At 49.0% G+C, this 26,646-nt stretch overlaps 8 protein-coding genes across 8 annotated transcripts; 5 read left to right on the top strand and 3 right to left on the bottom strand.

Annotated features, from left to right (window-relative positions):
- Nucleotides 1-680: 680 nt before the first annotated feature.
- LCP9604111_4015 (uncharacterized protein) lies at nt 681-2,279 on the top strand (the record flags this gene model as incomplete). The annotated part of the gene is made up of 2 exons (XM_039071668.1): nt 681-1,461; nt 1,516-2,279. 2 exons carry the CDS (start codon nt 681-683, stop codon nt 2,277-2,279), a joined length of 1,545 nt encoding a protein of 514 aa, XP_038930099.1.
- A 1,109-nt stretch (nt 2,280-3,388) lies between these two features.
- Nucleotides 3,389-6,493, bottom strand: LCP9604111_4014 (CeGAL family transcription factor; the record flags this gene model as incomplete). Its single annotated transcript, XM_039071667.1, has 6 exons — nt 3,389-4,862; nt 4,919-5,694; nt 5,743-5,854; nt 5,922-6,172; nt 6,229-6,347; nt 6,400-6,493. 6 exons carry the CDS (start codon nt 6,491-6,493, stop codon nt 3,389-3,391), a joined length of 2,826 nt encoding a protein of 941 aa, XP_038930098.1.
- A 1,051-nt stretch (nt 6,494-7,544) lies between these two features.
- LCP9604111_4013 (coatomer subunit delta) lies at nt 7,545-9,257 on the bottom strand (the record flags this gene model as incomplete). The annotated part of the gene is made up of 4 exons (XM_039071666.1): nt 7,545-8,448; nt 8,508-8,704; nt 8,755-9,198; nt 9,255-9,257. 4 exons carry the CDS (start codon nt 9,255-9,257, stop codon nt 7,545-7,547), a joined length of 1,548 nt encoding a protein of 515 aa, XP_038930097.1.
- A 451-nt stretch (nt 9,258-9,708) lies between these two features.
- Nucleotides 9,709-12,239, top strand: LCP9604111_4012 (uncharacterized protein; the record flags this gene model as incomplete). Its single annotated transcript, XM_039071665.1, has 2 exons — nt 9,709-10,764; nt 10,818-12,239. The coding sequence occupies 2 exons, from the start codon at nt 9,709-9,711 to the stop codon at nt 12,237-12,239; spliced, it is 2,478 nt and encodes an 825-aa protein (XP_038930096.1).
- A 1,617-nt stretch (nt 12,240-13,856) lies between these two features.
- LCP9604111_4011 (DUF803 domain membrane protein) lies at nt 13,857-15,449 on the top strand (the record flags this gene model as incomplete). The annotated part of the gene is made up of 7 exons (XM_039071664.1): nt 13,857-13,870; nt 13,952-14,021; nt 14,143-14,233; nt 14,289-14,379; nt 14,436-14,596; nt 14,650-14,941; nt 14,999-15,449. 7 exons carry the CDS (start codon nt 13,857-13,859, stop codon nt 15,447-15,449), a joined length of 1,170 nt encoding a protein of 389 aa, XP_038930095.1.
- A 561-nt stretch (nt 15,450-16,010) lies between these two features.
- On the top strand, nt 16,011-18,997 carry LCP9604111_4010 (uncharacterized protein; the record flags this gene model as incomplete). Its single annotated transcript, XM_039071663.1, has 3 exons — nt 16,011-16,227; nt 16,290-17,011; nt 17,072-18,997. The coding sequence occupies 3 exons, from the start codon at nt 16,011-16,013 to the stop codon at nt 18,995-18,997; spliced, it is 2,865 nt and encodes a 954-aa protein (XP_038930094.1).
- A 769-nt stretch (nt 18,998-19,766) lies between these two features.
- On the top strand, nt 19,767-22,749 carry LCP9604111_4009 (putative importin beta-2 subunit; the record flags this gene model as incomplete). The annotated part of the gene is made up of 3 exons (XM_039071661.1): nt 19,767-19,868; nt 19,980-22,592; nt 22,648-22,749. 3 exons carry the CDS (start codon nt 19,767-19,769, stop codon nt 22,747-22,749), a joined length of 2,817 nt encoding a protein of 938 aa, XP_038930093.1.
- A 2,065-nt stretch (nt 22,750-24,814) lies between these two features.
- Nucleotides 24,815-25,255, bottom strand: LCP9604111_4008 (CVNH domain-containing protein; the record flags this gene model as incomplete). Its single annotated transcript, XM_039071660.1, has 2 exons — nt 24,815-25,011; nt 25,123-25,255. The coding sequence occupies 2 exons, from the start codon at nt 25,253-25,255 to the stop codon at nt 24,815-24,817; spliced, it is 330 nt and encodes a 109-aa protein (XP_038930092.1).
- Nucleotides 25,256-26,646: the final 1,391 nt, after the last annotated feature.

Raw genomic sequence — 26,646 nt, 5'->3', positions numbered from 1 at the left:
TGTTCTGCATACTCGCTGGCCGTTGGCGAGTTTTAATGGCCTCATTCAAGATCGGCACCTTTGGACTTGAGTATGTATGCTATACGCCCATCTTGTTTTACTTTTTGCGACCTGCCAATATTTTCAAGCCTCACTCGTGTCGGTACCTACACCAAAAGTGTCTTTACATATACCAATGAATTTGATGAACAGATAAATGGCTGGCCTAACTTGTGCTCGAATGTAAAATCCCGAGGTCCATTGTGAAGATAAATTTAGGCCTTAATTATCAGGCTACAGGCACGTGCCATTTCTTAGTCATATTGTAGGAATCGCCTCCAGGGCTCCACCCTGGCCAAGGTGGGCATGGAGATCAACAGTGAAAGTGCTTTCAGCTCTATAGACATTCTACTCTATCTTCTCTCGGGTCCTCTATGCATTAATGTTCGTCTTTTTCCTTATAAAGCTGATCATGGAATCAAATTAGTATTTGGTTGCCAAACAGTTGACCTAATTGACATCGAACACCAACCGCCATCTTCATGAACCCATTCCGAAACTCGAAAATACTTTGCTATGACAGTACATAAGACACCTCGCTGGACAGAATCCCCTTGATTATTTACATCCAATGTTTGCCTCCACAGCCACAGTTTCTCGCCATATCATACCCACAGAGACCTTCGGGAAACTCGACAGCCATGAACCCAGCCAAAACCCCAGGCCATCAAAGTGGGCTTTCTGGTCAAAATGACCTTCAACAGAATGGCGAAGAACCGCCAATTACAGTTATCGCCGCGAATGGGGACCTAATTCTCGAGTACATCGCTCCCGGCGACTCTTCGTCGTCACCCACCAAGCGCAAATGGCAGGTGGCAAGCGAGCGTCTTACCTCCCACAGTCCATATTTCCAAGCACTACTGGATCCCACCAAGTTCTCCGAGGGAAGACAGTTCAATGCCCAGAAGCAAGCCTGGAATGAATCCCAGACACCAGACCCAGCCTCACAGCATGCGCTACCAACGGTCAGGCTTCCTAACGTCCGCTCTACCAGCATGTGCGGAGAAGATGCCATTGAGTTATTTTTGAAGATTCTTTGCCTTGATTCTTTGGATGAAAACGAAAGAGCTGTGTTTGAAAATGAGTTGAAGACCCAGTCTACATCGCTTGTTGCGAGAATGATCGACCTTGCCGATTCATTGAATTCTCCTCGTGTTGTTCAGGATGTTCTGCAGAGGATTGGATATTTATATGGAAAGTCAAAGACTGCGCTCCTTGCCAGGTTTAATTCAGCTTTGTTATCAATGAAGGAAGATCGGATTCGACAGATCATCTTCATATCCGCCTTCCTCGATGATTCACGACTCACTAGAATCATGACCCACGCCTTGCTGGTTGTGGGCTCCAGATTCTGGATAAATGGGCTAGTTGCCCCTGAAGAAGAATCTTTGCGCTGGAGATATTTACCAAATGGGTTAGAAGGTGGGTTTCCATTAATCCCAACTAGTTTCCGTTAGCTAAATCATCTTTCTGCAGAGGAAATCTATTGCCGACGTCAATATGTTTTGAACACCATCACCGATCTACAGGCTCATTTCCTTCGAGTCTACGGGGGTCTGGAGGAAACCGACAGTGCAAGGTCCGCAGCAAACAACAGAACATTGGGCAGGGCATTCACCGCGTCTGCACATACGCTTTTTCAATCTCGTCAATTCCAATGCCGAGGCGGATTCAACAACGCCAGCCAGTGCGACCTCTTCCAACTCGGCCAGATGATCCGATTTTTCTCACTGCGCGCCAGAACGATCTTCCTAGGATCGACATTGATAGACCCGGATTTCGACTCAGCTCCCCACGACGATGGTCACACAGCTGGCGAATCTAGGAACGACCAACCTCCAGGCCCACCATCTGATATCACAGCCATCATCGCCTCTATCAAACAATATCCTGATTATACAATCGACGAAGCGCACACCGGCTGCGGTGTGCGTCGTCGCATTATGCCTGCTTTAGAGTGCATCGAAAAATTCGTCTTGGATGACCGCGGTCTCCTTGGTATCACCCCCGCAGTCTCGGATACTGCTGTTTCAGACCCATCTCGACCCTCAAAATGGACGCTTTGGTCAGACTTCACGCGCAAGAAACACACAGTCGACATTTCTTTTGCGAGAGTCACGGCTGTATACTACCCTTCGGCGCCGTCGAAAAATCAAGCCACCCGCTCCACTCAAGAAGAACTTGGACGGCTGTTGTTTACTGCTGCTCGGAGGGATTGGAGTGCGGCGGGCTCAGCCTGATGCTTCGTACATGAATAATTAAACTATTTATACCACAATTCAGAAACGCCGGGTGATCCCTGCGTATCGTCCTAGGCCGATTTAAAACTTCATGGTATAGCCTACTTTATTATGACTTGTGAAATTCTAGAGAAACGGTGGAGCTTGTCATTGCCAAACTCTAGAAGTCTGACAATAAATGGTCCGCATTAGATTATGTCCTGATCATAAGCGAGTCAACCCCCAACTAGGTCATCAAGTGGAGTTTAGCCTGTAATTGAGTATTGCTCTTCAATTGAGGAAAGACTGCCAGAGATAGCTCTATATATGATTATATGATCAATGTATAGCGCCTAGAGGCAAGTCTGCTCGTTAGCGCAGATTATTTCCTATGTTAACACACAGTAGACATAAACAAGAGAGAGCACATGCCCAGTTGCCAAGTTGGGAATTCTAGGTACCACGTCACAATGATTGAAAACCCACCATGACGAAATCCGTCGCCCCCTAACGGCGTGTCCGGAAATACGACAGAATGATCCAAGAGAATTAGAAGAGAAGAAACAGTTTCGGCCGGTCTAGACTTCGTGTTTTCGATCTAGGGGTGCATTCCGGCTGGCTCCAGCATATACGTCCAGACCTTGGGAGTACATGGGACTCGATGATCTGGTTCTGGGAGAAGCTTAAAGTTGGAGGTTCTGTGGATGCGAGGAGTATATGTGGACTATGGCCTTGGATTGTAGTGATCGATGTATATTAGTGTACATAACAGAATATCGTATATGTTTCTTTGATGCCAATAGACATGGAATGAAGCGTTTAAGTATCAATCAAGACAATGTATACCAGCTTCCACAAAACAATGAACTCGTGTATCGAATTGTGACTTGTAGATGGTCTGGGAGAAGTTCAGAGAAACAAGAATCACTTTTCTCTATAGTGTCTATATGAAGACAGGTGTGGAATTTTCTTTCTTTTGATGGCATGCAAATGAAGCGACAGAAGAAAAGAACCCGGATCCAGATAACTGCAGAGATATTTTTCCAATTTGATTCTGCGTCAATTTTGACTTTGATTTTTTTCTTTTTTTTTTTTTCGTATGTCCATTCATCCACATAGATATCAACCGTTCAACATACCGGATCACCCCAGAAGTACCCCATGTCAAGATCCATGTTCGGACCAGAGGGGAAGAAAGAGCCCGTGATCTGGCCGGTGGCTGGGTCATAGGGGAAACATTCGTCATACGAGCTCCGACCCGAGAGATCCTTCTCTTGTTTGATGAACTGATCGAGTAGATCCGGCGCCTCGAGACTGTAGGATTCAGACAAGCCGAGAGGAGTGTTGGATTGATCCATCGCGGAGCAGGTGATTGAGTCCAGCTCGGCGGAGATAGCATCCACCGCCACTGCTGCGGGCATAGTCGCGGACGGATCAAATGCCACATCCTCGGCTGCTGGCTCTTCTGCCATGGCGGAGTTTGCGGTTTCAGGGATATCGAAGAGGGAGTCTGAGTCTTCGGTGCTGGGGAAATCATTCACGTTGATTCCGATATGGGGTGCCAGGCGGCGGAGGAATCCGTCGCAAAGCTTCCAGGCTCTTTCTGACGCCATGTTGGTTTTTGATAGTGTCGATAGCCAGTCCAGGGCTTTCTTTGCGGCTTTGGAGACCATCGTCTCTTTCTCCGGGACATGCTGCGCCCGGAATGCCAGCTCGAGTAGGAGAACAGTAACCGCCTGCATCAGATAATGTAATGTGCACCACCATGGCGACATGCGGTATAGTAGAACTGCATCGGGGGTGTCCGGGAATAGTGTAAGCATGTGGCATGCAGCCTCGACACATTCCGCCGCGGTCTTGTTGCAGAACTCGTAAGTCTTGTCCTCCTCCGAGGGGGGTTGATCTAAGCGACAGAGGCACGGCCGGGTGATTCCGATTTTGGTGCTGTAAAATAGAAAGGCGAGGCCCATTCGCTGGCTGATAGGGCATTGGGATGTCTGTGTCGAGGTGAAATCGTATGCAGCAGGAAGATTCATGAACCATGAATCAATCTCAAGCATCAGGCTCTTGATGGTAAACTCGGTGCTTGCCCATGGAGACTGCAGCGCTTCTGGGCTGTAGAGTTTCACTGTCACCCGCTTGGAAATGCTCGTCAAGGAGGCCAGCTGCAAGAAGTAAAGTGAAGTGCAAGGCGGAAGACTCTTGAGATACTCAGCTCTGCTCAATTTTTTGTCGCCCTCAGCAGGAAAATCATTTGAATCAGAATCAGCCGCAGATTCTAGGTCCTCTGCGCTGCTGTTGGTGGGCATACGCTCGGAACCACTGGATGTACGGAATACAGCCGTGCCTATCAGCCGAGCCACTTCGTCTTTTTGGAAATCACTCTCGTCAAAAGGAACAGGCATTGGTGTGGTGCAGGAGCTGTCAATGATACACGAGGGACGCCCAGTCATGATAGTAAGTAGATGATCCAGCGTATACAATGACCACCATACCCTGTAGCGTATCTCTTTGGAAGTGTCTGATATGCTCGTACCAACGTTGCGCAAGTGCAATCCAAGAGCCAGCGCTCCTCGAACTGCACTTCCAGAGAGTTTCCAGGCCCTGCAAGAGCCGATATTATGAGTATATAATTGGGATTTGCAGGCTTGGCAACTTACCGATTGATATGTCCCGAGGCCACTAGATAGAATGAAGTAAGCCCCTCGACTTGCAATTGCTGTAGGTCAGGATGATGGAGAATTTGATCTTCCAAGCTCAAGGCCCGCGCCCTTGAAAAGTACATTTGGTGGTCATCATCCTCTTCCTTCGCGTCCGAGTTCGTCAGCTGCTTATATTTAGCCGCAATGGCAAAGATCAGGTTGAGTATAGCGAGCCACTTGTTTCCTGGCTTGAGAGAAGGTTGACTGAAAAAGACCTGGAATTGGGGGACAAAGGTTGAAACCCCAATGATTGGGAAGGATGGATGCACTGAAGTCAGATAGGCATTGAGCATTTTGCCTGCCATTTCCCGGGATGGGACTCCATACATATCACTTTGGTCTGCAGTCGGAATGTCTAGATCATCAAGATAATAGTTGGAAGCCACTACCCATGGCTCGCTTAGATTCTCCGGTCGAGGCGTTAGAGTTGGAGAGGGCAGACCGTTATCGTCATCTGTGTTGGGAAGAGTTGACGGCCAGGCCTCAAATTCACTGTTGATCTCTTTGCTAAGCCTTTGGAGCCAAGTAATCTCAGAGCTTTTTCCAATGAAACCCGTTGCTCGTGCAGTTTCATCTCTGTTGAAGTCCTCCTCTGTTTGGTCGCCACATTCAAGAGGACTAACAGATGATGCGCGGGAGGGTGGTGGCTCAGAACCCGCATGCCATGAGATCCTTCGTTCTCCAGCGGCTGCAAGGCATGTTTCCGGGTTGAATGCCAAGTCAGGGGCCGATTCCTGGGTTGGTATTAGACACAGTCATCGGATGTGGATCAAACTTCATACCGCTGCCAGGGCAATGTTCACGAGTTGCTCATCAGACACGCCAAAACGATTGCTCAGCTTGCTAATGACATCTTCATATGCCTGCACCTTTGCGGATAAGCTTGCCAACTGTCTTTTGTTTTTAGTAGATCATAGACGTCAGCTCTTGTAATAACGGTGCACTATATATTGGCCCATACCGCTTGGACTTTTCCCGCTTGCCATCGGTATAGCAGCAGATGATTCCAGCCTCTCGACAGTTGCGGCATCCGGACTTGTCTCCGGTGCACTTTGTCTTCCGTTGTCTGCAAGACTCGCATGCTCGACGAACGTGTCGACGGTGAAACCTGCCAGGAGAGGTGAAGGCAGATTCGGCTCCTTCCGCTAGTCGCGGGATAGCCATTTTCTTGCCAACTTCAGATTCACCTTGGAGATGAGAGACTGGGTTATCCTATAGATGCTTTATCAGATCATACTCCTTAGCTTAGATCATGATTTCACACTTACCACACTGGAAAACTGATTACACGTGTCTGCATCAGTGCATGATAATTTGAAGAGGCTCTGTTGCTCATTCCATGAGGGAAATGGAATATTACTCATGGTGAACCATATAAAGATTGAAGCTGTCCACTGAGTGTCAGTAGAATTCGCAACTACATCTTCCTCTTTACTTACTTGGATGAATAAAGGACAATGTCTGGGTCCCAAGAGATTTTGATATATATTGAAATGACAATATCAGGAATTGACCAATGGGCTGCAGTGACATCTGTCAAATCAAATAGTCACAATGTGAAGACGAGAAGGAAGGTTGGATTTTATAAAACACCCCAGGATCTGACCCACGAGAAACATAGACTGGGGAAGGACAAAGGAGAAGAAAGGTTCGGGTTTTCGGGCACCGTTGGGAATCTTAAGCTGGTCAAGCTAGATAGATACTCTGTGATGACATGCCATGCTCGTTTAGGGTAAGCCAACGGCGCATTATTGGCTACCAGTCCACCGAATTAGGGATAGTTGATTTGCCTCAAGTGTCCTTGTAGGGCATGGGGCGAATAGGTCAACGTTTTCATGAGCAAAATACCTTCTTTTGGTTATTGACCACACTATTTGCCATCAACCAAACATTCTTACTCCAGAGAGAGCCTGAGGTATTGGCTTAACCATCAGACTACCTCCCCCGGTGATCCATTGTTGAGGGTCAGCTTTCGGTTGTTAGTACCGACTAGCTCTGGAGTCCGATGTAGTGACCAAGGATCGGATGAAAGAGGATGTAAGCTACTTATACAGAGTCAACAACGCCTTCAACCTCAGGCTGTTCTTCAATTGAAGTTGTATGTAGCCAATTCCACGTAAAACATGGAACATACAGCATTGAGGCTTAGAAAGGGATATATAGACCAGTAGTAAATAGTAAACACCTAGTAAATAACATCCAGGCCCAGACCTCTTCGAAGTCAATCTGACGTCTGGTGGCGCCACATTTGACGTTGGTTCGTCCCTGGTTGGCATTCAGGCCAGGACACATTCGGAAAGGGAAGAGAAAGCTTGACGGCAATTCTCACCATGTCTTGTGTGTACGTACCCCGTCTTTTTGCTCTGCGAGATAATCCTGACGTCCCATTACGTGATGATTATAACCTTCAAATAGGGCCTTGTTTGTCAGGCAACCCTAACAATTTAGAAAATGAACTACAGTTATGGATGTTCTGAGCTTATATTAATAAAAGTTAAAAAGGAATTGGCTTAACACGATCTTGGAAGTAAAGAACACGATCCGAACATCATTAGGAACTCTATACAGTAGTCCAGGCCCATTTTTACTCAATGAGGAAGTTGTCTGCAACACTGCGAACTTCCTTCGAGAATGCAACACCCTCACCCTCCATATCCAGTAGGGAAACATTGTTGATGTCGACATCCACGAAAGGCTTGGTCTTCGTGAAGTGGACACTCATCGGGAAGAATTCATTCTCGTCAGCATCAATCGCCTCGAACTCAAAGCTGCCAGAGGCATTCGACTGATCAACAGTGCCCAGGTTCCAGTCCAGACTGTCACCGGAGACCTCGTAGACCGCATCAAAGCTAGATACAGCAGGCTCGGTCGTGCCATATGGAATAGTGACGACCACATCGCGGAGACTATCGTCGCCCGTGAGCTCATACTCCACAGTCACCGTGGTGGAGTCAGAGCCCTTGTTTACCCAAACGGTGAATGTGATTGGAAGAATATCGGCATTATCAGCCGAACTGGCAACACGCCACCGGAGAACTCCGATGGAGTTGTTGGCAGGGAAGCGCTTGGTAGTGTCCTTCAGTTGGATGACCGAAGAGTTGGTGAAGAGAGCTTTGTCGACATTAGGGTGAGTGCGGAACTGTGCGCCATGTGTGGGAATAGCCTGGCAGTCGAGTCGGAGTTTGGTGAGTGAGGGATCACTGATACGGAGTTGCATGTCACCCTTGACCTCGAAAGATTTCAAGGCTCCCTCCCGAGTAAGTGTGGCTGAGATGGTCTCGGCGATTGTGAGTTGGATGGGCTCCCGATCCGCCTGGAGAGACTCGCGGGCTGAGGGAATGTCATGCACTGGAGCCGAAGCTCGTGCAGCCACCAATGGGCTCTCCTCCTCAATTTCGGGCCCCATATCACCCCGGACCTTCTCGTAGATATCCGTTGCCTTTGATTTCTTGCCCAGTTGCATGCCCTTGCCGCGGGTGGGAATGGGCCTAGTGATCACGCAGTCAGCAGTAGTTTCGCAACGGTGAAATTAGAAAACCAAACGTACTTGGAAAAGGACTGTTTCTTTTCGGCCTCGTATGAATCATAGCTGTCAGGCACGGAGGGGCGCGCTGGGGGTGTGTAGACGGGGTAGGTTGGGGTTCTTGGGGCGGCGGCGCGACCTGTGCGAGCAGCCTCTTTGCGTTGCATTTCCAGCTGCTTCGCCTTTCTCTTGCGCTCCTCGCTGGCCTCCAGCTCTTTGTTCTATCAATGTATGTTAGCCATGAACTAATTTCACTGGTGATTCCACATACCCGCTCAATGATTTCCTGGATTCTCTCCTCATGACTCTCCATTTCCAGGAAGGTCTTGATCTGAGTGAGAGAAAGGTTCTCCCGGTATCCCATAGTTACCAATTCATCAAACGCACTCAGGAGCTCAAAGGCATTGCGAAGAATCTCCCGCTCGTCTAGGCTCTTGCAGATGCTGGTAGTGACTTGCGCAAAGAGATGGAGACTGTCGATGTCTTGGAGAATGTTCGATTGACGGTTGGTGATCAGCACGATATACAACTCATCCAATGGTTGGTACACGAAGCGCACGTTGTCTTGCTCGACAGTAGTATGCTGGGTTCCGGAGTCTGCCAGCTTAGGGAAGGAGGCGAGAAGGGCTTCAATTCGGGAGCGGGAGATCTCTCGGAACTGGCGCGAGAGAACCGCTTTACCTCCACGGGTGCATATCGACGCTGCGAGAACAACCTGTTGTGTGTTGATTAGTCCAATTCCCCGCGGATTAGATTAAAACAAGGACTTACCATGGTGAAAAACAGCACAGAGGGAGCACACAAATGACAGGAAAAGAGTGATCAAAGAAAAGAGTACAGAAAGTGATAGAGAAGCGTAGGGTTGACTGGAAGCGTAGGCCCTGATGTTGGTTGGCGGCGGTAGGGAGCTACTCTGTTCACTTCGGCGACGGTTGGCCCGTGCATTCACTTCGCTTAGTCGTCGACCAGATACTTTCTTTCTCTCTTCACTTCATCTTTTCCCGCGCGTTGAATTCCCCACCAACACTCAGTTCATCATCTCTCTTGCTATTACTCGTAATCTTTCACTCTGCGTATCGCCGAGGAAACTTTTCTCTTTCACTCTCAAACCCCACTTCAACCGCGTTCATGGAACGTCATTGCTGAAGTTTCCAATACGACCCCAGATCTCATTTTCACGCGTTTACTTGCTATGACAACAGCTCCCTTGATCGCCTACCCCACAATGGAAGCTCCCGCTACGGGTGATTCTATGGAGATGGCCTCGCCCTACCAAGGGCCGGCTGACGATTTCGATATCGACATCGACCTCATGGAGGACCATGTCTCGAACATGGATAGCGATATGATGGGCGCAGAGGAATTTACAAATACTTCTCAGCCTACTGAACTCAACAATGATGCGATCTACGATGCCGACATGGCCGATGAACCCTCCGAAGGGTCGATGATCGACGCTGACAACTACGCCGATGAAGACAACGATATTGACGTGCAATTTGAGGAAGAGCCATATGAGGAAGAAATGATTGAAGCCGATCAGGTGGAGGATGTTAATATTGCCACCCCTATCATTCATCTTGAACCTGCCGGCCGCAATGAAGATGCTGCCAGCCCCATTAAGGAGGATATCACAGTCACATCCGTGGAACTTCTCGAAGCAGCACCTCAAGAATTAAGCGACTCTGCGGGACTTGCCCCAGTTTCAGACAAAGCCCAGGTTTCTGAAGTTGAAGGCCAAGACACCCAGACCCACCTGAGCACGGCTGTTGATGACCTTACTGAGGAACCATCCGGAAATGCCATCAGTACCGAAACCCGCGGCCATAATGAAAAGGCAGAGCTTGGTGAAGAGGCTAACGAGACATCAAAGTCTCCTTTGACAGAGGCTGAGGTAACGCAAGTTCCCAACGAAGACCCGGAGACCAGCCAAATCAAACCTTCCGCCGAATATTCCCACGATGACGCTGCGCACCCAGAGGCGCAGCCTGTGTCTGAGGAAAATCACCAGGTTGCAGATGAAGAACACTCGCCCCAACAGGTCACATACATGGATGAACCTCTTCATCCCGTCAAAATTCTCTACCAGGATTGCGAGATCGCCCTGTTTCCTCCCCTCGAGGGAGACTCGTCGGATACATTCTTCATTGAAGATGAAGCTTTAGCTTACGACAACGTTGATCAAATCTTCAAGGCTCTACGCCAGGTGCTTCAAAAAACCATGGCAGGCAATGAGGTTTTGGTCATCGATATTGACACTCTCGGTATCCAAATAACAGAGGTAAGTACTCTCTTAATTATCCTCCTGGCAAACGTACTGACTCATCCTATCAGGACTCGATCCATACATCCCAGGTAACCTTGCATCAGATTCTAGATCTTTACCTCAGACTTTGTCGTAACGATGGCACTACCGATCCCGAAGCCCTCTACCTTACACTGAGCACCAAGCGTGCGTTCCCGGCCGAGATCGCAGATCTCAATGACGCTGCAATGGAAGGCAAGAAACTTTCTGAACTTCATTCCGAACTTCAATCTTGGGATGAATATGATGAAGGCGAGCCAGGTTCCGAGGGGGATCTTGTTGCTCATGGGGCTGAGGAGCATGAAGATGAACTCTACTACACCAATGAGGCCCAAAAAGAGCTATCAACTACGGAAGTGCAAACGGCTCCAGCACCTGGAGAAGATCAGGCGTTAGATGGCGAACATCCTCAGGTCCAGCCCGAAGCTGTCTCTGGTGCTCAATCAGAGATTGTGCATGCGCAGGACGAGGATAGATCTACCTCCAGGGAGCGGAGTGCCGAGGCCGCACGTGAGCCTGAATCTCATCCAGCCCAGCCCGAGAACACAGAGCCAGATCACCTTGATGTGTCTCGCCATCTCGAAACAGACCAAGATCAGGAATACGATCATGGCGATGGCGATGTCAACGAAGAGAACTATGATTCCGAGGGCCGGCAGAGTGATTCTACTGCCACGTTAGCTGCACTGCCTGGCGCAAGCGAGATTCAAGAGCATACCGAGCATGCCCCTTTGGACGTTTCTGTGAACGCCGTCACAGATGAAAACGACAATGATCACTATTACGGAGAGAATGCCGAGAACGATGATCTGGGAGATGACGAATATTATGAGGATGACCCGGTCGAAGATTTAGAGGCTTTCCAAAATGATATCACTGGCAGTGAAAATGCTGATGATGCTCAAGAACCAGCCGATCAGGCGCCTGTCTTTGATGAAGAGGACACAGATGAGTTAGATGCCCCGCCGACAGACGAAGTTGTCTCGGAAACTACCTTGCGTGATGAATCCAAGCACTTTTCCCATGACCAGCCGGCACCGCCCCTTGACAGCGGCTTGCATGACACCTCTGACAAGAAGGAGAAAACACCAGAGCCTGCAGATGATTTACTTGGAATCGCTGTAGACCTGATGCAGACTCCCCCGAGAGATACAGAGAACGATGCCCTTGATCACTTTGAGGGCATAGACTACGACGAGCCAGAGGATGAACTGGATGCCCCTGTTGCAGCTGATGATGGGGGTGCCAATCACGAGTTTGACGAGAACCATTTTGGCGACTATGACACCCATTTTGAAGAGTCGGAGGCTGTAGAGTTGGTTGGAACAGATCCTTCCTCGACAGACGCCGAAACCCACCCGAACTCGTCTTCTAAACGGTCCCGCGAAGATGAAGATGACTGGGACTTGGTGGAAAGCACCATTGACACCAAACGTCGCCGCTCTTCGTAAACTATGCTCCCATTTTTTTTTTCTTTACTCCTGGAGATTTCTCCAATCTTTCTTCGTCATGCCTGGTGTCCAGCGAGTCTGACCTTTGATGACTTGTTCCACGCGACCCATAACCCTCCGACATACTGTTAACCATACTTGCCAGCAACGACCTCAACCGATGGACGCAGTGTCTCGTCTCACTACTAACCAAAACAGGTATGTCGACCCCTTTCCCCAGTACGCGCAGCGCACGCCTTCAACTTTCTCGGGGTATGCGCTTTCTCTTTTTTTCATCCCGCATCTGAATCAAACCCCGGTGCCCTCAACTCGAGACATCATTCAATTGCCCGTGATCTCTTCCTGCGTTTCTTTCTTTTTTGTCCTTTGACTCTTTCCCCATTGCGATTCAAGATACCACTGCCGGTCTTCGGCCAAAATCTTTGCTTTCGGTGTTCATGGATGCCCGTTTGGGCTGCGTGCTTTTCGATGCATTTCCTTAGGGTCTGGCGTATCGGCGCGATGGGCTAGTCCACGTGGTTGTAGTATTCTACCAATGAATTTTACCCACATCTTTTAGTTCTCAGGCGTCTCAACTTGTAAATCTCAAGTATAAATTAAGAGGAATCTAAATGTCCGATCTCTTACCCCCAGATTTGAATTAGCTAATTTCGCTTATTTAGTTATGGGGCCCAAATGAGAAACATTCCGGGGAGAGCGGGTCGGCATAGTGTAGAATAGATGTACATGTATGTTTTGCAGGTATAAGGAACTATAGTCTATATGTACGATGTAGATTGTACGCTATTGTACGTTAGTACTCGATGCGGATGGTTTATTTTTACATTCAATTCTATATTGATTCAGCCACGCAAGACGATGTCATGCTATGGATCTAAACTGGAGTTCTCTAGGGATTCCAGGCTAAGTATAGAAACCTACGCCGCATTCGGCGGGCTGAAACGCCGGTCTTGGCCTCATTTCAGGGTCCATATTTAATAAATACAAAGATGCAAAGATACGCCGTTGACTAGCTACTGGACTACTGCTTTTACCTCTAGGTAGAACCTGGGGACAGAGGGTGACACATGGTAGTGTTGTGTAGATAATAATGCACTAAATCGAGTCGATATGTACAACATAGTTAATAGTACGGAGTTGGGGCCACCTATTTCAATCTACCTCGATCTCTGCATATTTTATATAAAACTCCAGAATGCAAAGGGAAATTAAGATTAAAAATTACCTAAAGCACTGCAACACGGCACTTGAACCTTGGAAAGCCTCCCTACGCCTCCCCAAGCCCTCTAGCCCTGTTGTTCTCTTACGCGTCCCCCGATCGGGCTTGAAACGGAACCCCACCGCACGCAGGCACATCTCTGGCTTCTGGCTTGCTTGGCCATCACCTCACTATCTTCTTCACATCCTCCTTACTCATCAGAAATCTCGGGCTGGCTCGTTTTTCTGTTTTGTCCTTATTCGCTCCCTTTGCCTCCCCCTAGTCCCGAGCCTTTAGCCTATTACCACGACCCCTTCCTTCGCTCACCCGAGTCTCTCGCTCATTCCCCGACGCATTGCCGGCACTGGAGGTCTTTCGACAGTAGGAGCTCCCGGCTCCTAAGATAGGAATCACTCAAGATGCTTCCAGATAAGTACGTCGCTTCCACCCGCCGAATTGGCCCACGACGGCAAGCTTGTCAGTTCTAACATGGTTGCGCGCTGCGCCATTATAGATATGTCGGGCTTATTTTAGCCATTGTATCGACCATGGCCATCGGCACCAGTTTTGTGATCACCAAAAAGGTTGGTGTGCCCATCCTCCAGAAACGGACGCTTCGATCCCGAGTGCGCGAGACAAACACCGCGGCGATTCGGTCCAAAGCGATCATCATCGGAGCGGAGTCGCTAATGCGTCTGAATACAGGGCTTGATGCACGCCTCCGAACGACATGGATTTGAGGGCGAAGGTTTCTCATATTTGAAGAGTCCCGTGTGGTGGGGTGGTATAGTGACACGTACGGAAACCAATCGTCAGATTCGACAATTCGCCAGATGCTAACGGGTTCATAGTGGCTCTTGGCGAAGTCGCAAACTTCGCTGCCTACGCTTTTGCGCCTGCCATCCTGGTTACGCCCTTGGGTGCGCTGAGTGTTCTCATCGGGTAGGGATCTCTTCAACATCGTGCATTCGCCTCATAGCTGACATGACACAACACAGTGCGGTCTTGAGTTCGTACTTCCTCAACGAGATACTTGGTGTATTAGGAAAACTAGGCTGTGCGCTGTGCTTGCTGGGATCGGTCGTCATCGTTCTCCATGCGCCTCCAGACAAGCAGGTGGAGACCGTCGATGAGATTCTTGGATATGCGGTCCAGCCAGGTACGAAGACTTGATCGGTGTCGCCCAAAAACTACCGCTGACTTTGCGACTAGGATTCCTTCTTTACTGTGTCGCAGTTGCGATCTTCTCGACTCTGATGATCTACCGGGTTGCGCCGGTCTATGGCAAGAAGAACCCGCTCGTCTACATCTCGATTTGCTCCACTGTTGGATCGGTCTCGGTCATGTCAGTCAAGGCCTTTGGCATTGCAGTGAAATTGACCATTGGCGGCAACAACCAATTTGTCCACGCGTCCACCTACGTCTTTGCCATTGTAACCGGATTTTGCATTCTGACGCAGATGAACTACTTCAACAAGGCATTGAACTCTTTCTCGACTTCGATGTGAGTGCAGACATCAAGTAATATGGAGATGCGAGGCTAACATGATTCTTCAAACAGCGTGAACCCACTTTATTATGTCACCTTCACAACCGCGACTCTCTGTGCCTCGTTTATTCTCTTCAAGGGATTCAACACCACTGACGCCGTCAACACCATATCTTTACTCTGTGGATTCCTCATCATCTTCACCGGCGTGTACCTCCTGAACCTCTCACGACATGACCCGGATGGACACAGCATGGTGAATTCAAAACTTGACGAGGATGGAGTGCCAACAGACGGTATGACGAGTTTCCAGACCCGTCGCTCAATGCAGTCCCGCCGAAGCGAGTCGAGTGCATATTTCAATGGCACCAGCGACCGCGAAGGCCTCATACACGCATACGATGTGGAGAACGGGATCGGCATGAACAACTTGACCGAAGAAAGTAATGGGGAGCCAGGCCCGACTTTCCCGCGGACGGATACGCAGACTGCACTGCACACGAAGCGGAACAGTCAGCTCTGATCGCGGATGTCTCAAGGTCTTCCAATCCTCGCCTTATATCGAGGTCTTTGAAATTATTCTCCTTCGTCTTTACACAATCGACTGCTAGCAAGCTTCCCTTCCACGGGCTTGATCTCCACTTGTATTTTTACTGTTCCCCGAATATGCCAGAGTTGCATTGAAACTCGGGCGAACTCAGGCACTGGACATGTCTGTATGAACGACTGGATATGACTCTGGGTTTCTCTGGATGGTTGGGATTTGATGTCTTTCTTCTTCTAGTTCCTTTTTTTTCTTTTTTTTTTTTTCTACCGGTGATCTGGCGTGCCGAGAGGCTTGTATATAGTTCAAGTTGGATTTCTGCAGAATAGACTGGCGACGTATCTGGGTGGGGCTGGGCCGATGATGTATTTGCAGGTCAGCTGTTTATGGAACATGCCCATCCGAGATTCTTGCTTTTGCAATTCCAAGTTCAACATCTTTAAACTATTGCCGGTTCTTGGCTACCTTTGCGAGGGGTCTATAGACGTCAACCTTGGAAGGGCAGAGTGATACTCCCCTCGAACGCGGGGAACTCGCGCGATGCCCACTTTATTGCGCAAAGTGGCCATCGTCGCCGCAGTCGACGGTCTGGTCCTACATCCTCATGCCAGCGGGTCGCGGCATACGGGTAGTAACAATGAGGCGTCATCCATCCGCATCGACTATAAGACAAACAAAATCACAGCGTTGCCCGCTTCCGGCCCGGAGCCCCTCGATGGAAAGGACGCCCTAGAGCTAGAGGCCTACGGTCTCGTAGGTATGTTGACGAACTGAGTGAAAACCGAAATAGAAACTAACCGCAATGCGCTACTGCCACAGGTCTCTTATCTGTCGCTTCAAGTTCATTCCTCGTTTCCATCACACAGCGCCAGCAAGTAGCGCAGATCCGAGGCCGCCCGATCTACACCGTAACCAACGTCGCGATCATTCCGATCTCATCGCAAGCCGATGCTTCCCGCGCAATCACACAGGCCAGGAAAGAATCCTCGCAACAGGAAGCCACCATTGAATCCTCCGATGAAGAGGACCTGACCGATAACGAATCCGACAGAGCCGATGCGGAAGCAGAGATCGGCAGCGCGCCCGCATCGCCCACTCGCGATGCATCTCGTGTCCGCGGCACCAGCGTCGGCAGTATCGCAGAAGACGTGATAGCGAAAAAGTTCCGCTTCGGCAGGTTTGCGGCCGATTGGCTATCGCGCAAAGACCTGGGATTGCCCAGGCCCGGAACTCAGGAGCAGGATGTGTTGGAGTCTCCCGTTGACGAAGCCTCCACTCCTCCTCCTTCGGGTAATGGCAGTGAGGTGAATCTCGACGCTGTGGATGAGTCTCTGTCTGAAGAGGCTGGGGCTCAGAGCGAGCCTGATCGGCCTAAATCTGACCAGGCTGCGGAATTGCTGCCGAAACTGCTTCGCTATACGAAACTTTTGTTTGCATCGCATAATTTTTTCTTTGCTTATGATTATGACCTGACGCGCTGTTTACATGTGCAGGAAGCTCGGAAAGATCAGCTTCCCCTATATAAAGCTGTGGATCCATTGGTATGTGCGAACTGAGGGCTTGTAGTATGTTTGAAGATTGGCGTGCTGACTCGTTGACAGTATTTTTGGAATAGACATTTGATGACAAAATTCATTGACCATGGGGCTCATGGATTTGTTCTCCCGTTGGTTCAAGGCTTTGTCGGCCAACGAGAATTCACAATCGCTGGTGCTGAAAAGAAACAAACTTCGAAGGACTCAGCAGAACTCGCGAAAGGCCGAATTCTCGGTGAAAAAGACGAGGCCGAAGCTGTGGAGACTGATGCTAGCAAACGTGATTATCTATTGACTATCGTTTCTCGACGGTCTGTCAAGCGACCGGGTCTTCGTTACCTGCGCCGTGGTGTCGATGATGAGGGCAACACAGCCAACACAGTCGAAACCGAGCAGATTCTCTCGGTTCCGGATTGGACCCCGTCTCACCCTGCCTACTCATATTTGCAAGTCCGGGGTTCCGTTCCTCTTTATTTCTCTCAGTCGCCATATGCTTTGAAGCCAGTTCCAGTGCTCCATCACTCTGCGGAAACGAATCTTCTCGCCTTCACTAGACACTTCCGAGAGTTCAGTCGACGATATGGAAATATCCAGGCTGTCTCTCTTATTGATAAGCTAGCCGGTGAACTGAAGCTAGGAGAGCAATACGAGCGATATACCGAAGCCTTCAATGCCGCCGGTGGGATCGATGGTAAACCATTGAAACTTGAATGGTTTGACTTCCATAACGAGTGCCGGGGCATGAAGTTCGAAAATGTATCACGACTGGTCGACCGACTGAAAGATACATTGAATGAGTTCAGCTATACCATCATCGCGGACAACGATATCCTGCAGACCCAAAAGGGCATCATCAGAACCAATTGCATGGATTGTCTAGACCGCACTGGTGTTGCCCAGTGTGCATTCGGCCAATGGGCCCTCGAGCGTCAATTGGAAAATGAAGGCATTGACATTGACATTGGTGGTGACTCTTCCACCCAATGGTTCAATACAGTCTGGGCAGACAACGGGGATGCCATCTCCAAGCAATATTCATCAACCGCGGCCCTTAAGGGCGATTACACCCGTACACGCAAGCGAGACTACAGAGGTGCCCTCAACGACTTGGGACTGACTCTTTCCCGCTACTACAATAACATCGTAAACGACTTCTTCTCTCAAGCCTGTATCGACTACCTCCTAGGCAACGTCTCAACCCAAGTCTTTGACGAGTTCGCCATCCAGCTCCAGACCACCGATCCAGGAATCTCAGTCCAAAAGCTCCGCCAGAACGCCATTGACACAAGCTGCAAGATCGTTATTAGTAGCCCCTCTGAAGAATTCCTAGGTGGCTGGACCATGCTCACACCCCGCCAACCTAACACCCTTCGCACCCTACCATTCGAAGAATCAGTCCTTCTCCTAACCGATGCCGCAGTCTACAGCTGCCGCTTCGACTGGGAGACCGACAAAGTGTTGTCCTTTGAGCGCATCGCCCTCTGCTCCATCGAGCGCATCCACTACGGTACATACGTCACATCCATATTGACAGATAGCCAAGCCGACGAGGCGACCAACGTCGGTCTCGTCATAGTCTACCGCGACGGCGACACAAACACCCTCCGCGTGAACACCCGGTCCCTGCAGAGCGATGTCGATCTCAGCACGCTAGAGACTACCGCCAGCGCCAACAGTGAATGGGACCTCGTTTCCTGGCTGCGGGGTAGCAAGCGTGCGACGACACGGTTTGTTGCATTCAAGGGCCTGCCACTGTCAAGTCCGGTCGCTAGTCCGCGGCTTGGGCCTACTACTGGTACTGTTCGCGAGATTGATCGCATTCGCTCGGTCTGTTTGGATATCGAGCGGGCGATGTTTGCGGGTCAGGGTGATAAGGCTGAGGCGGTCTCTGTGGTTGAACAGTCTGATATTATCTCTTTGGCGGATGCGAGAAAGAGGACTGGGTGGTTGGAATATCTGGTTTATGACCTTAAGAAGATGGTTTGGGCGTGATTGCTTTTGTGATATGGAGGTGAGTTGCGGGATTTCTCTTCCGCCTCTTCTTACATGGCTTTCACTCCCAGGTTATTGGATCTTAGGTCATTAACATCTCTTTAGGTCTTTTGCATATATTCCTTAGCATTATGTTGATAGTATTGGATGTGTCGTAACTGTCACCGATCTCGAAAACATATGATCAATAGAACAGACAGTTTGGAACTATTTGCTTAGGGATTTGACAGTAAGAGCACGTTAGTATAGTATCTTAGAGATAGGCACTGAAATTATTACTGTTCTACAATATATCACCCGTGCACTGCCTGGTCAACATGTCACATTTTGGCGGTGTCAGCTTCAACCTCAACTTCATCCAACACTCTAACCATCCACTCCCATTTCCAGGCTGAAATTTTGCACACACATATCATGTGAAATGCAGACTATCCTTTCTTCGCATCTCCTTCTTGGACTTGAAGTCTACACCTAAACGGACTGACCGCCTACCGTCTTCAGCAATCCTTTTTTTCTGCCCGCAGCACATACACCCCTCAGTCTGAGGTCGTCCCCGACAACTGATCTGATTCCGACCTTACTGCGAAATCTCTTTGGCCAATTACTTCTCGTCTTATTTCTGGATCTGCCTTAGCGGATCGCAGATTTCAGTCTTGTTTCTTTGATCTGGGGCAACGAAGGGGGCCCGTTCCCACATTTTCGGCGGGGCTCCTGTGCTACTCGCACTTTCGACCTACATCTGTCGCATCGAGTCTTCACCTAAGACAAGATGAATTGGCAACCTCAGCAAGAGCCATTGAGGCAGTTGGCTCGCTACCTTCGCGATTCGCTCAATGGGACTAACCTTCCAGCCCGAGCAGAAGCAGAACAGGTACCGGCGTTCCCTTTTTTTTTTTTTTGGTCCTATTGAGCTTCCTCTCAACTGCGATCGCCAATACACTACCCCAAGATGGAAACTAACGTTGGAATCTTTTGTTAATAGATGCTTGCACAAGCGACCTCTTCTCCTGATTACGTCAATTACATCACCTATATCTTTTCCAGTCCGCAAGCTGCTTCCCTGGCGGGAATTAACGAGAACGAATGGCCTACCGTTCGATTTTCCGCCGCCGTAAACGTCAAGACGAAGATTGCTCTTGCTTACAGCACGATATCCCCCCAAAGCTTGGCATTTATCAAATCCGCGGCTCTGGTTACACTGCGCGACACCGACCACAATGTCTCAAAAGCTGCCGGTAACATTATCACCGCAATGGTGCTTCACGGAGGCCTTTTGGCCTGGCCTGAAATTGTCAATGAGCTGTTGACGACTGTCGCTAATTCCAACGGGGATGTGCCCATGTCGGCTAGAGAAGCTGCAATGGATGCGTTGTACAAGGTCTGTGAGGACAACCGCAAGGTTCTGGACCGGGACTATCAGGGTCAACGTCCTCTGGATATTATCATTCCCAGCTTGCTACAATTCATTTCGGTCGACAGTTCGCGCATTCAGATTGCTGCTCTCAACGCCATCCATGTTTTCTTGCCATTCAAACCTCAGGCATTGATGGACTCGCTCGACCAGTTCCTTTCGCAATTGTTCAGGATTGCCGGTGATGAAAATACCAGAGTCCGGCAAATGGTGTGTCAGTCGTTCTCCCAACTTGTGGAGACTGCCCCGGAAAAGTTGGCCCCGCATATGGAAGGATTGGTCAACTACATCATCATGCAGCAGCAATCCCAGGATGACCCAGAGCTTGCACTTGACGCCGCCGAGTTTTGGATTGGTGCTGGAGAGCAAGAGCAATTGCAGGCCGAATTGGCGCCATACATGCACAAGATTATCCCGGTTCTTCTTCAAAACATGATCTACGATGAGGAGGAGGTGGCTCGGTTGATGGACGAGCAAGACGATGCCGACGCCGAGGACCGCGCCGAGGATCTCAAGCCACAGTTTGCCAAATCGAAGGGTGATCGTCTAAACATGTCCAAGCCAGGTGAACAACCAGAAGGCTCTCGCATCATCGAGCAACAGACAGACGATGAGGACGACTTAAGTGAAGGTGAAATCGAGGACTCGGAATTCGGAGATGACCCCTCGGGTAACTGGACTTTGCGCAAGTGCTCTGCTGCTGCGCTCGATGTTTTCTCCACCGTTTACCATGGTCCTGTCTTTGAAATCCTTCTACCATATTTGATGGAAACCCTGCGCCATGAGCAGTGGCCGAATCGAGAGGCCGCTGTTCTTACATTAGGCGCAGTCGCCGATGGCTGTATGGATGCTATCACTCCCCATCTCCCAGAATTGGTCCCTTACCTCATCTCACTCCTCAATGATGACCAGCCTGTTGTGCGACAAATCACTTGCTGGTGCTTGGCCCGTTATTCCGGTTGGGCAGCCCACCTCCGCGATCCAGCTCAGAAAGCCCAATTCTTCGAGCCCATGATGGAAGGTATACTTCATCGCATGTTGGACAACAACAAGAAGGTCCAAGAAGCTGCTGCATCGGCATTTGCTAGCCTGGAGGAGAAGTCAGAGGATAACCTGGCGCCCTACTGTGAGCCCATCTTGCGCCAGTTCGTAGCGTGCTTCAATAAGTACAAGGACCGAAACATGTATATCCTTTATGATTGCGTGCAGACGCTCGCCGAGTGTGTTATGAACGAGCTGGCGAGGCCGCATCTAATCGAGATCTTGATGCCTGCCCTCATCGGTCGCTATAACTACATTTCTGATGATTCTCGAGAGCTCTTCCCGTTACTTGAATGCCTCGGATATATCTCTGCAGCCTATGGCGATGCATTTGCCCAATTCGCGCCGCCTCTCTTCGGTCGCTGCATGAAGATTATTTACGGAAACTTGCAAGCTTCTATTCAACCGACACACGCCGCGGCTGACGAGCCTGACAAGGACTTCCTTGTTACTAGCATTGATCTTCTTAGTGCAATCATTCAGGCCATCGACCCACAAAAGAGCGGCGAGCTTGTGAGTACTTCACAGCCGTCTTTCTTCGAACTCCTCCGCTACTGCATGGAGGATCCAAACTATGAAGTCCGTCAATCAACATATGCTTTGCTGGGAGACTGCGCTATTAGCATCTTCCCTCAGTTGGAGCCCTTCCTTCCCACCCTTACCCCAGTTTTGATCAAGCAGCTTGACTTGGATCTGATTCGCGATGATGATCGTCACACGGGCTTCAGTGTTTTGAACAACGCGTGTTGGTCCTGCGGCGAGATCGCCGTCCATGAGAATGCCGCGCTTGCGCCCTACGCCGAGCAACTATATCAAGGACTCTTTGCAATTATCATTAACGAGGAAATCATCGATTCGGTGAACGAGAACGCCGCGATGGCGCTGGGACGATTGGGATTCTGCTGCGCGGACCAGATTGCGCCCCATTTGAGCGAGTGCTCTGGACCTTTCCTGAAGTCAATGGACAAGATTGATTTCACGCGTGAAAAGGCTTCCGCCTTCCTCGGATTCAACCAGGTGGTGATGAAGAATCCGCAGGCCATGGAGTCGAGCCTCCTCGACTACTTCCAGGCTATTGCCTCGTTCCCCGCCCGCTCACTCGCACAGGAAGAGTACCGGGACATCCAGGTGTCTTTCCAACAGGTAAGGTTATTTTCCCTAGTTCAGTCACATGCCACTAATCAAGATGTACAAATAGGTTCTTCAGGGATATAAGACCTTGATCCCTGACTTCAGCAACTTCCTTGGCCAGCTCCCCCCAGCCGTGGCCCAGACACTACGCACCGTATACCAGGTCTAAGTCGAACTTGGTGATTCTACTTAGATCTTGACCGGGATGTCGGGTTATGTCCACTTCTGTCTCGAATCGGGCGCGATTAGGTTAGGGAAGAGACACGAGGGATACCCGGGGGATTAGTAAATAGGGGGTCAGCGGCCGGAATTTCACGTTAATAGAAAGAGGAGGGAGAAAGGGGGGGCAAAATCATGGGAAGGAGCATCTGCGATTTAGCTGTTTTTTTACGTTACATCTCATGATTGCAACAGGGGCACGCAAGACCCTTTATGATTTCTATTTCGTTGACTTTGCTTTCTTCTTGATTCTTATTTTGCATTCTTTGTGCATAGACATCATCAAGGCAGGGCTGGCTCATAGGTTGCTTCATTTTTTTTTGCTTTTTTGTTTTCTCAGCGCTGGTTTGGGGGTTTTTTGCGTGGCATATTCATATCCCCCCCTTTAGATAGATACCTAGATAGATAGGTCTTCGTCGTTAATGAAGATCTCAAACAATTTTCTGAGAGTCTGGCATGTAGAGTTTGGCATGTTGCAGTATCCTATAGTTTCGGAAGCATCTTGTTGAGACGTTTGGCGCTCTCCTAGGTATCTTTTCCCGCTATACTTAACATGCTGTCTCACTGACTAGAATAAATATCCTTCATGTAGTAAGACGTAAAATTGCTAACAAGTATCATTGTGATTATCAGGGTTGTCCTTGACGGTGCTAGGTTCGCCATACCCGTTAATCCAGTTAGTATAGACAAACCAAACATTACTACTCCAGCAAACTAAATATAGTCAGTTACCTAGCATTATTTCTACGTTAGCACTTTTACCTGCCTCTAGAACAAAGCTGGACAGTGCCAGCGAATATCACACCTATTCCGTCCACATATCCCCGGCCCCCAGGAAATCAAGAGCACGTACCAAGATCGACTCGCTAACCTTGAACAGGGAGTGGATGGAAAAAAATTAAGATCAGCAGGACCCTGGCAATCTCCGACCAGCTGCAGGTTTATTTTTGGCTAGACAGCATGCACAGCTAGTTAAATACGGAGTAGTCAAGTACTTTGTAGTTACTTGCTATTAATAACCTAGTAGATGTATACCACATCCAGCATATACATCACCAAACTGTAAGAATAGAATCAAGAATAAACAACCAAGCATCCAATAGACCTCTGCTGCCCATACGATTCCCATCAAGCCCTAAGTCCCAACCAAACCCACCACGAATCCTTCATTCCTTCATAGCATAGTAAGCAGCAAGATAACCGTAGCGAAAAGATAAATAAAAAGATAACCAGTAATATCCAACTCCCGGCTCTCGCCTAACTGGCGCGTTATAATTAACTCGGCAGTCGAAACCAACAACACCCTCCCCCCGATTGGCCGCTCAGACAAAAACCGCCCGAAATACCAAGACGCGAGCCTTTCCCTTAACTACTCTTTTTCACGAACTCGGAACCGACCCCACCTTATCTCACCCTGGGATTTAAATAGGTGTCGATGGCAGACCGTTGATGCAGGGTGCAGGGTGCAATCTATGTATGTACCTACAGGTACCCCGTAGCATACCGGGCGTTTGGTTCTTAGTGCTGCGTAGTGCGCCATTGCCCTGGGCCGTGTGTTGGTCTTGTTGGTCTGGGCTAACTAATTGACTATGCCTCTTGCGGCTTGGGATGGTGTGATGGAGGCTATTGTGGACTGGATTTGGGACTGCTTATAGGTCCAGGTGTTGTGTTGTGTTGGTGCGAACCGGGCTTTCTTTGGATTATACTTCGTACATATTAATCCTCTCAGGGTCTTGAAATGCGTTTAGTGTTTACAGTTATAGGTTTTGACTTTGTCGGGTATTATTTTCAGCCTCAGTTGTAATATTCTCTTGGTATCTTGTCCACGTCCGGGGTACGCTTGCCTCAACTCAGACCTGAGACCTACCTGCATTATGCATATTAGGAAGGTTAACTTCCAAATGACGGGAAGCTAAGAGTTAAACCAGATTTATTCCCTTCTCTAAATCACACTTTGAGAGAGGCGAAACAAGAAACAGGAAATAGGAAACAGGAAACAAACACCGCGCCTGCCACTAGAAGCATTCCATAAAATTCAGACGGCCATCTACATTCTTGATACAGTCTGCCAGATTCACCTCACTCTCTTGCACGTTTCCCTGGCCATCATCGAGTTGCGCGTGCAGAATGGGATTGTTTTCGGGGCCCTCTAGCTTGAAATCAACGTCGCGTGCACATTTTGAGAAGTCGTGAGCGCCCCAAGCCAATCGTCCTATTGATTATATATTAGTATTGAATTAGATATAGATAATAGTATGGTATGGTCTTTCGGACATAAGGGAAACACCATGAACAGAACGAACAGAGTTTGGATGATCCTTACCCTTATTTACCCCAATGAATCCATCCAGATCTAGCTCTGAATATGTCGTTTCCCCGCCCGGTTTCTGGCAGTAAGCAGTGAGGATGTGCTTATCCTTGACATTGATGCCATTTGATGATTTGTGGAAGCCCATGCTGGAATGGAATATAGTAATAGCGGGTACAGGTTGATAAATGCGACAGGCTGTGGTATAGTTTGAAAGTGAGGCTCATTATATGCAGGAATGGCAGGTATCAGATTATTGCCTCTAATGACATCGATATGGTGTCGATCCTACTGTGGCCATTTGGAATGGCGAATGCGGGTGGCTCTGCCATCATGGTTTTCTCATTATGATAGGTACCCGGGGTAAGGGGTTGATAGTATAACAGCGTACCCCATGTCAGAGATGCCGAGGAACGATTCCTTGCTGGGCTACTGCTGTGTCTAAAATAGAGTGGTCTTTACCCAAGTGGAAGGTCATAATGATCTCATGCACACCTGCTGTCAACCTCGCGTTCACTTGTAGCTGTCGGGCATTAGTTTCTGTCCGGCAAGAAGGAGCACAGAGATGGTACGATGGTGGCTTGGGAACAGAGTTGACGCTAAGGACTCTATTTGGTTGGGATTTTATATCTCCAGGCTTCGTTACTTCAAGGTTACCAAGACTGGGAATCAAGATTGTCGATCTTCACGTGGTATGTCTCCTAAGGATGGAGTTTTGGGTTTATATTTTATATTTTTATCTCCACTTTTACAGCGAAGAATGTAGAAATATATTTAGTTAATGCATCTATCAACATGTACAAGTACATTCTATGATCCATAGCCCATTCCTCCGTTAGATCAGTATTGTAGATTGATCTATGATCTACAAGAAATCCCAGTCCCACCAGTCCAGGATAGCCCAAGTCTTGGCAGAATAGAGTTGGTTAGCGTGCTGCACTCCCACGGGCTGTGTTTCTGGGTTAGCGGAACTGGGGACTTCATGATTCAGGTGATTTCGCTTTTTCTGGTTGGGGCACTTGGATTCCAAGGATCGCTCTCTTCTGATATCACGGGGATCGCAATGTTGGCAATTCCACAGAGGGAGAGGGTAAGCGAAGAGGAAAAAAAAAAAAGATTTAAATATCCCCTCCCGTCAATTCCGAAATCTGACGCAAAACGGTTAGCCTAAAAAGAGACCAAATCCATAAATCAATAAAGCTGATCAAATCAAAGAAACCCACTCGGGACTTTTGGCCCCCAAGCTATACCAAGGTTGGCCTGATGTTGCGACAAGCGAGACTGATCGCTGCTGATTGGATCTATCGCATTCTGTGTTCCTTCACATCTGCGGAGAAATTAGCGTCGCCCGAACATTTCCGGTGGCCCGCACAGCGATCGCCATTGGATCTTCCGAAAGCCTGGAAAGGAAGGCAGCGTATTCGGCTCTGCACTGTCAAACCAGTCAAACAGGGGAGATTGAGGATGATGATCTAATCTCTGTACGACTAACTATGGTGCCACGTGTGAGCTAAATAATCCTTTGGAGTAATCATCGGC

Source organism: Penicillium roqueforti (genome assembly GCF_015533775.1).
Source record: "Penicillium roqueforti strain LCP96 04111 chromosome Unknown scaffold_07, whole genome shotgun sequence".
Lineage (NCBI taxonomy): Eukaryota > Fungi > Ascomycota > Eurotiomycetes > Eurotiales > Aspergillaceae > Penicillium > Penicillium roqueforti.
The sequence above is the reverse complement of the archived record's forward strand: the minus strand, read 5'-3'. Positions and strand labels throughout refer to the sequence as shown.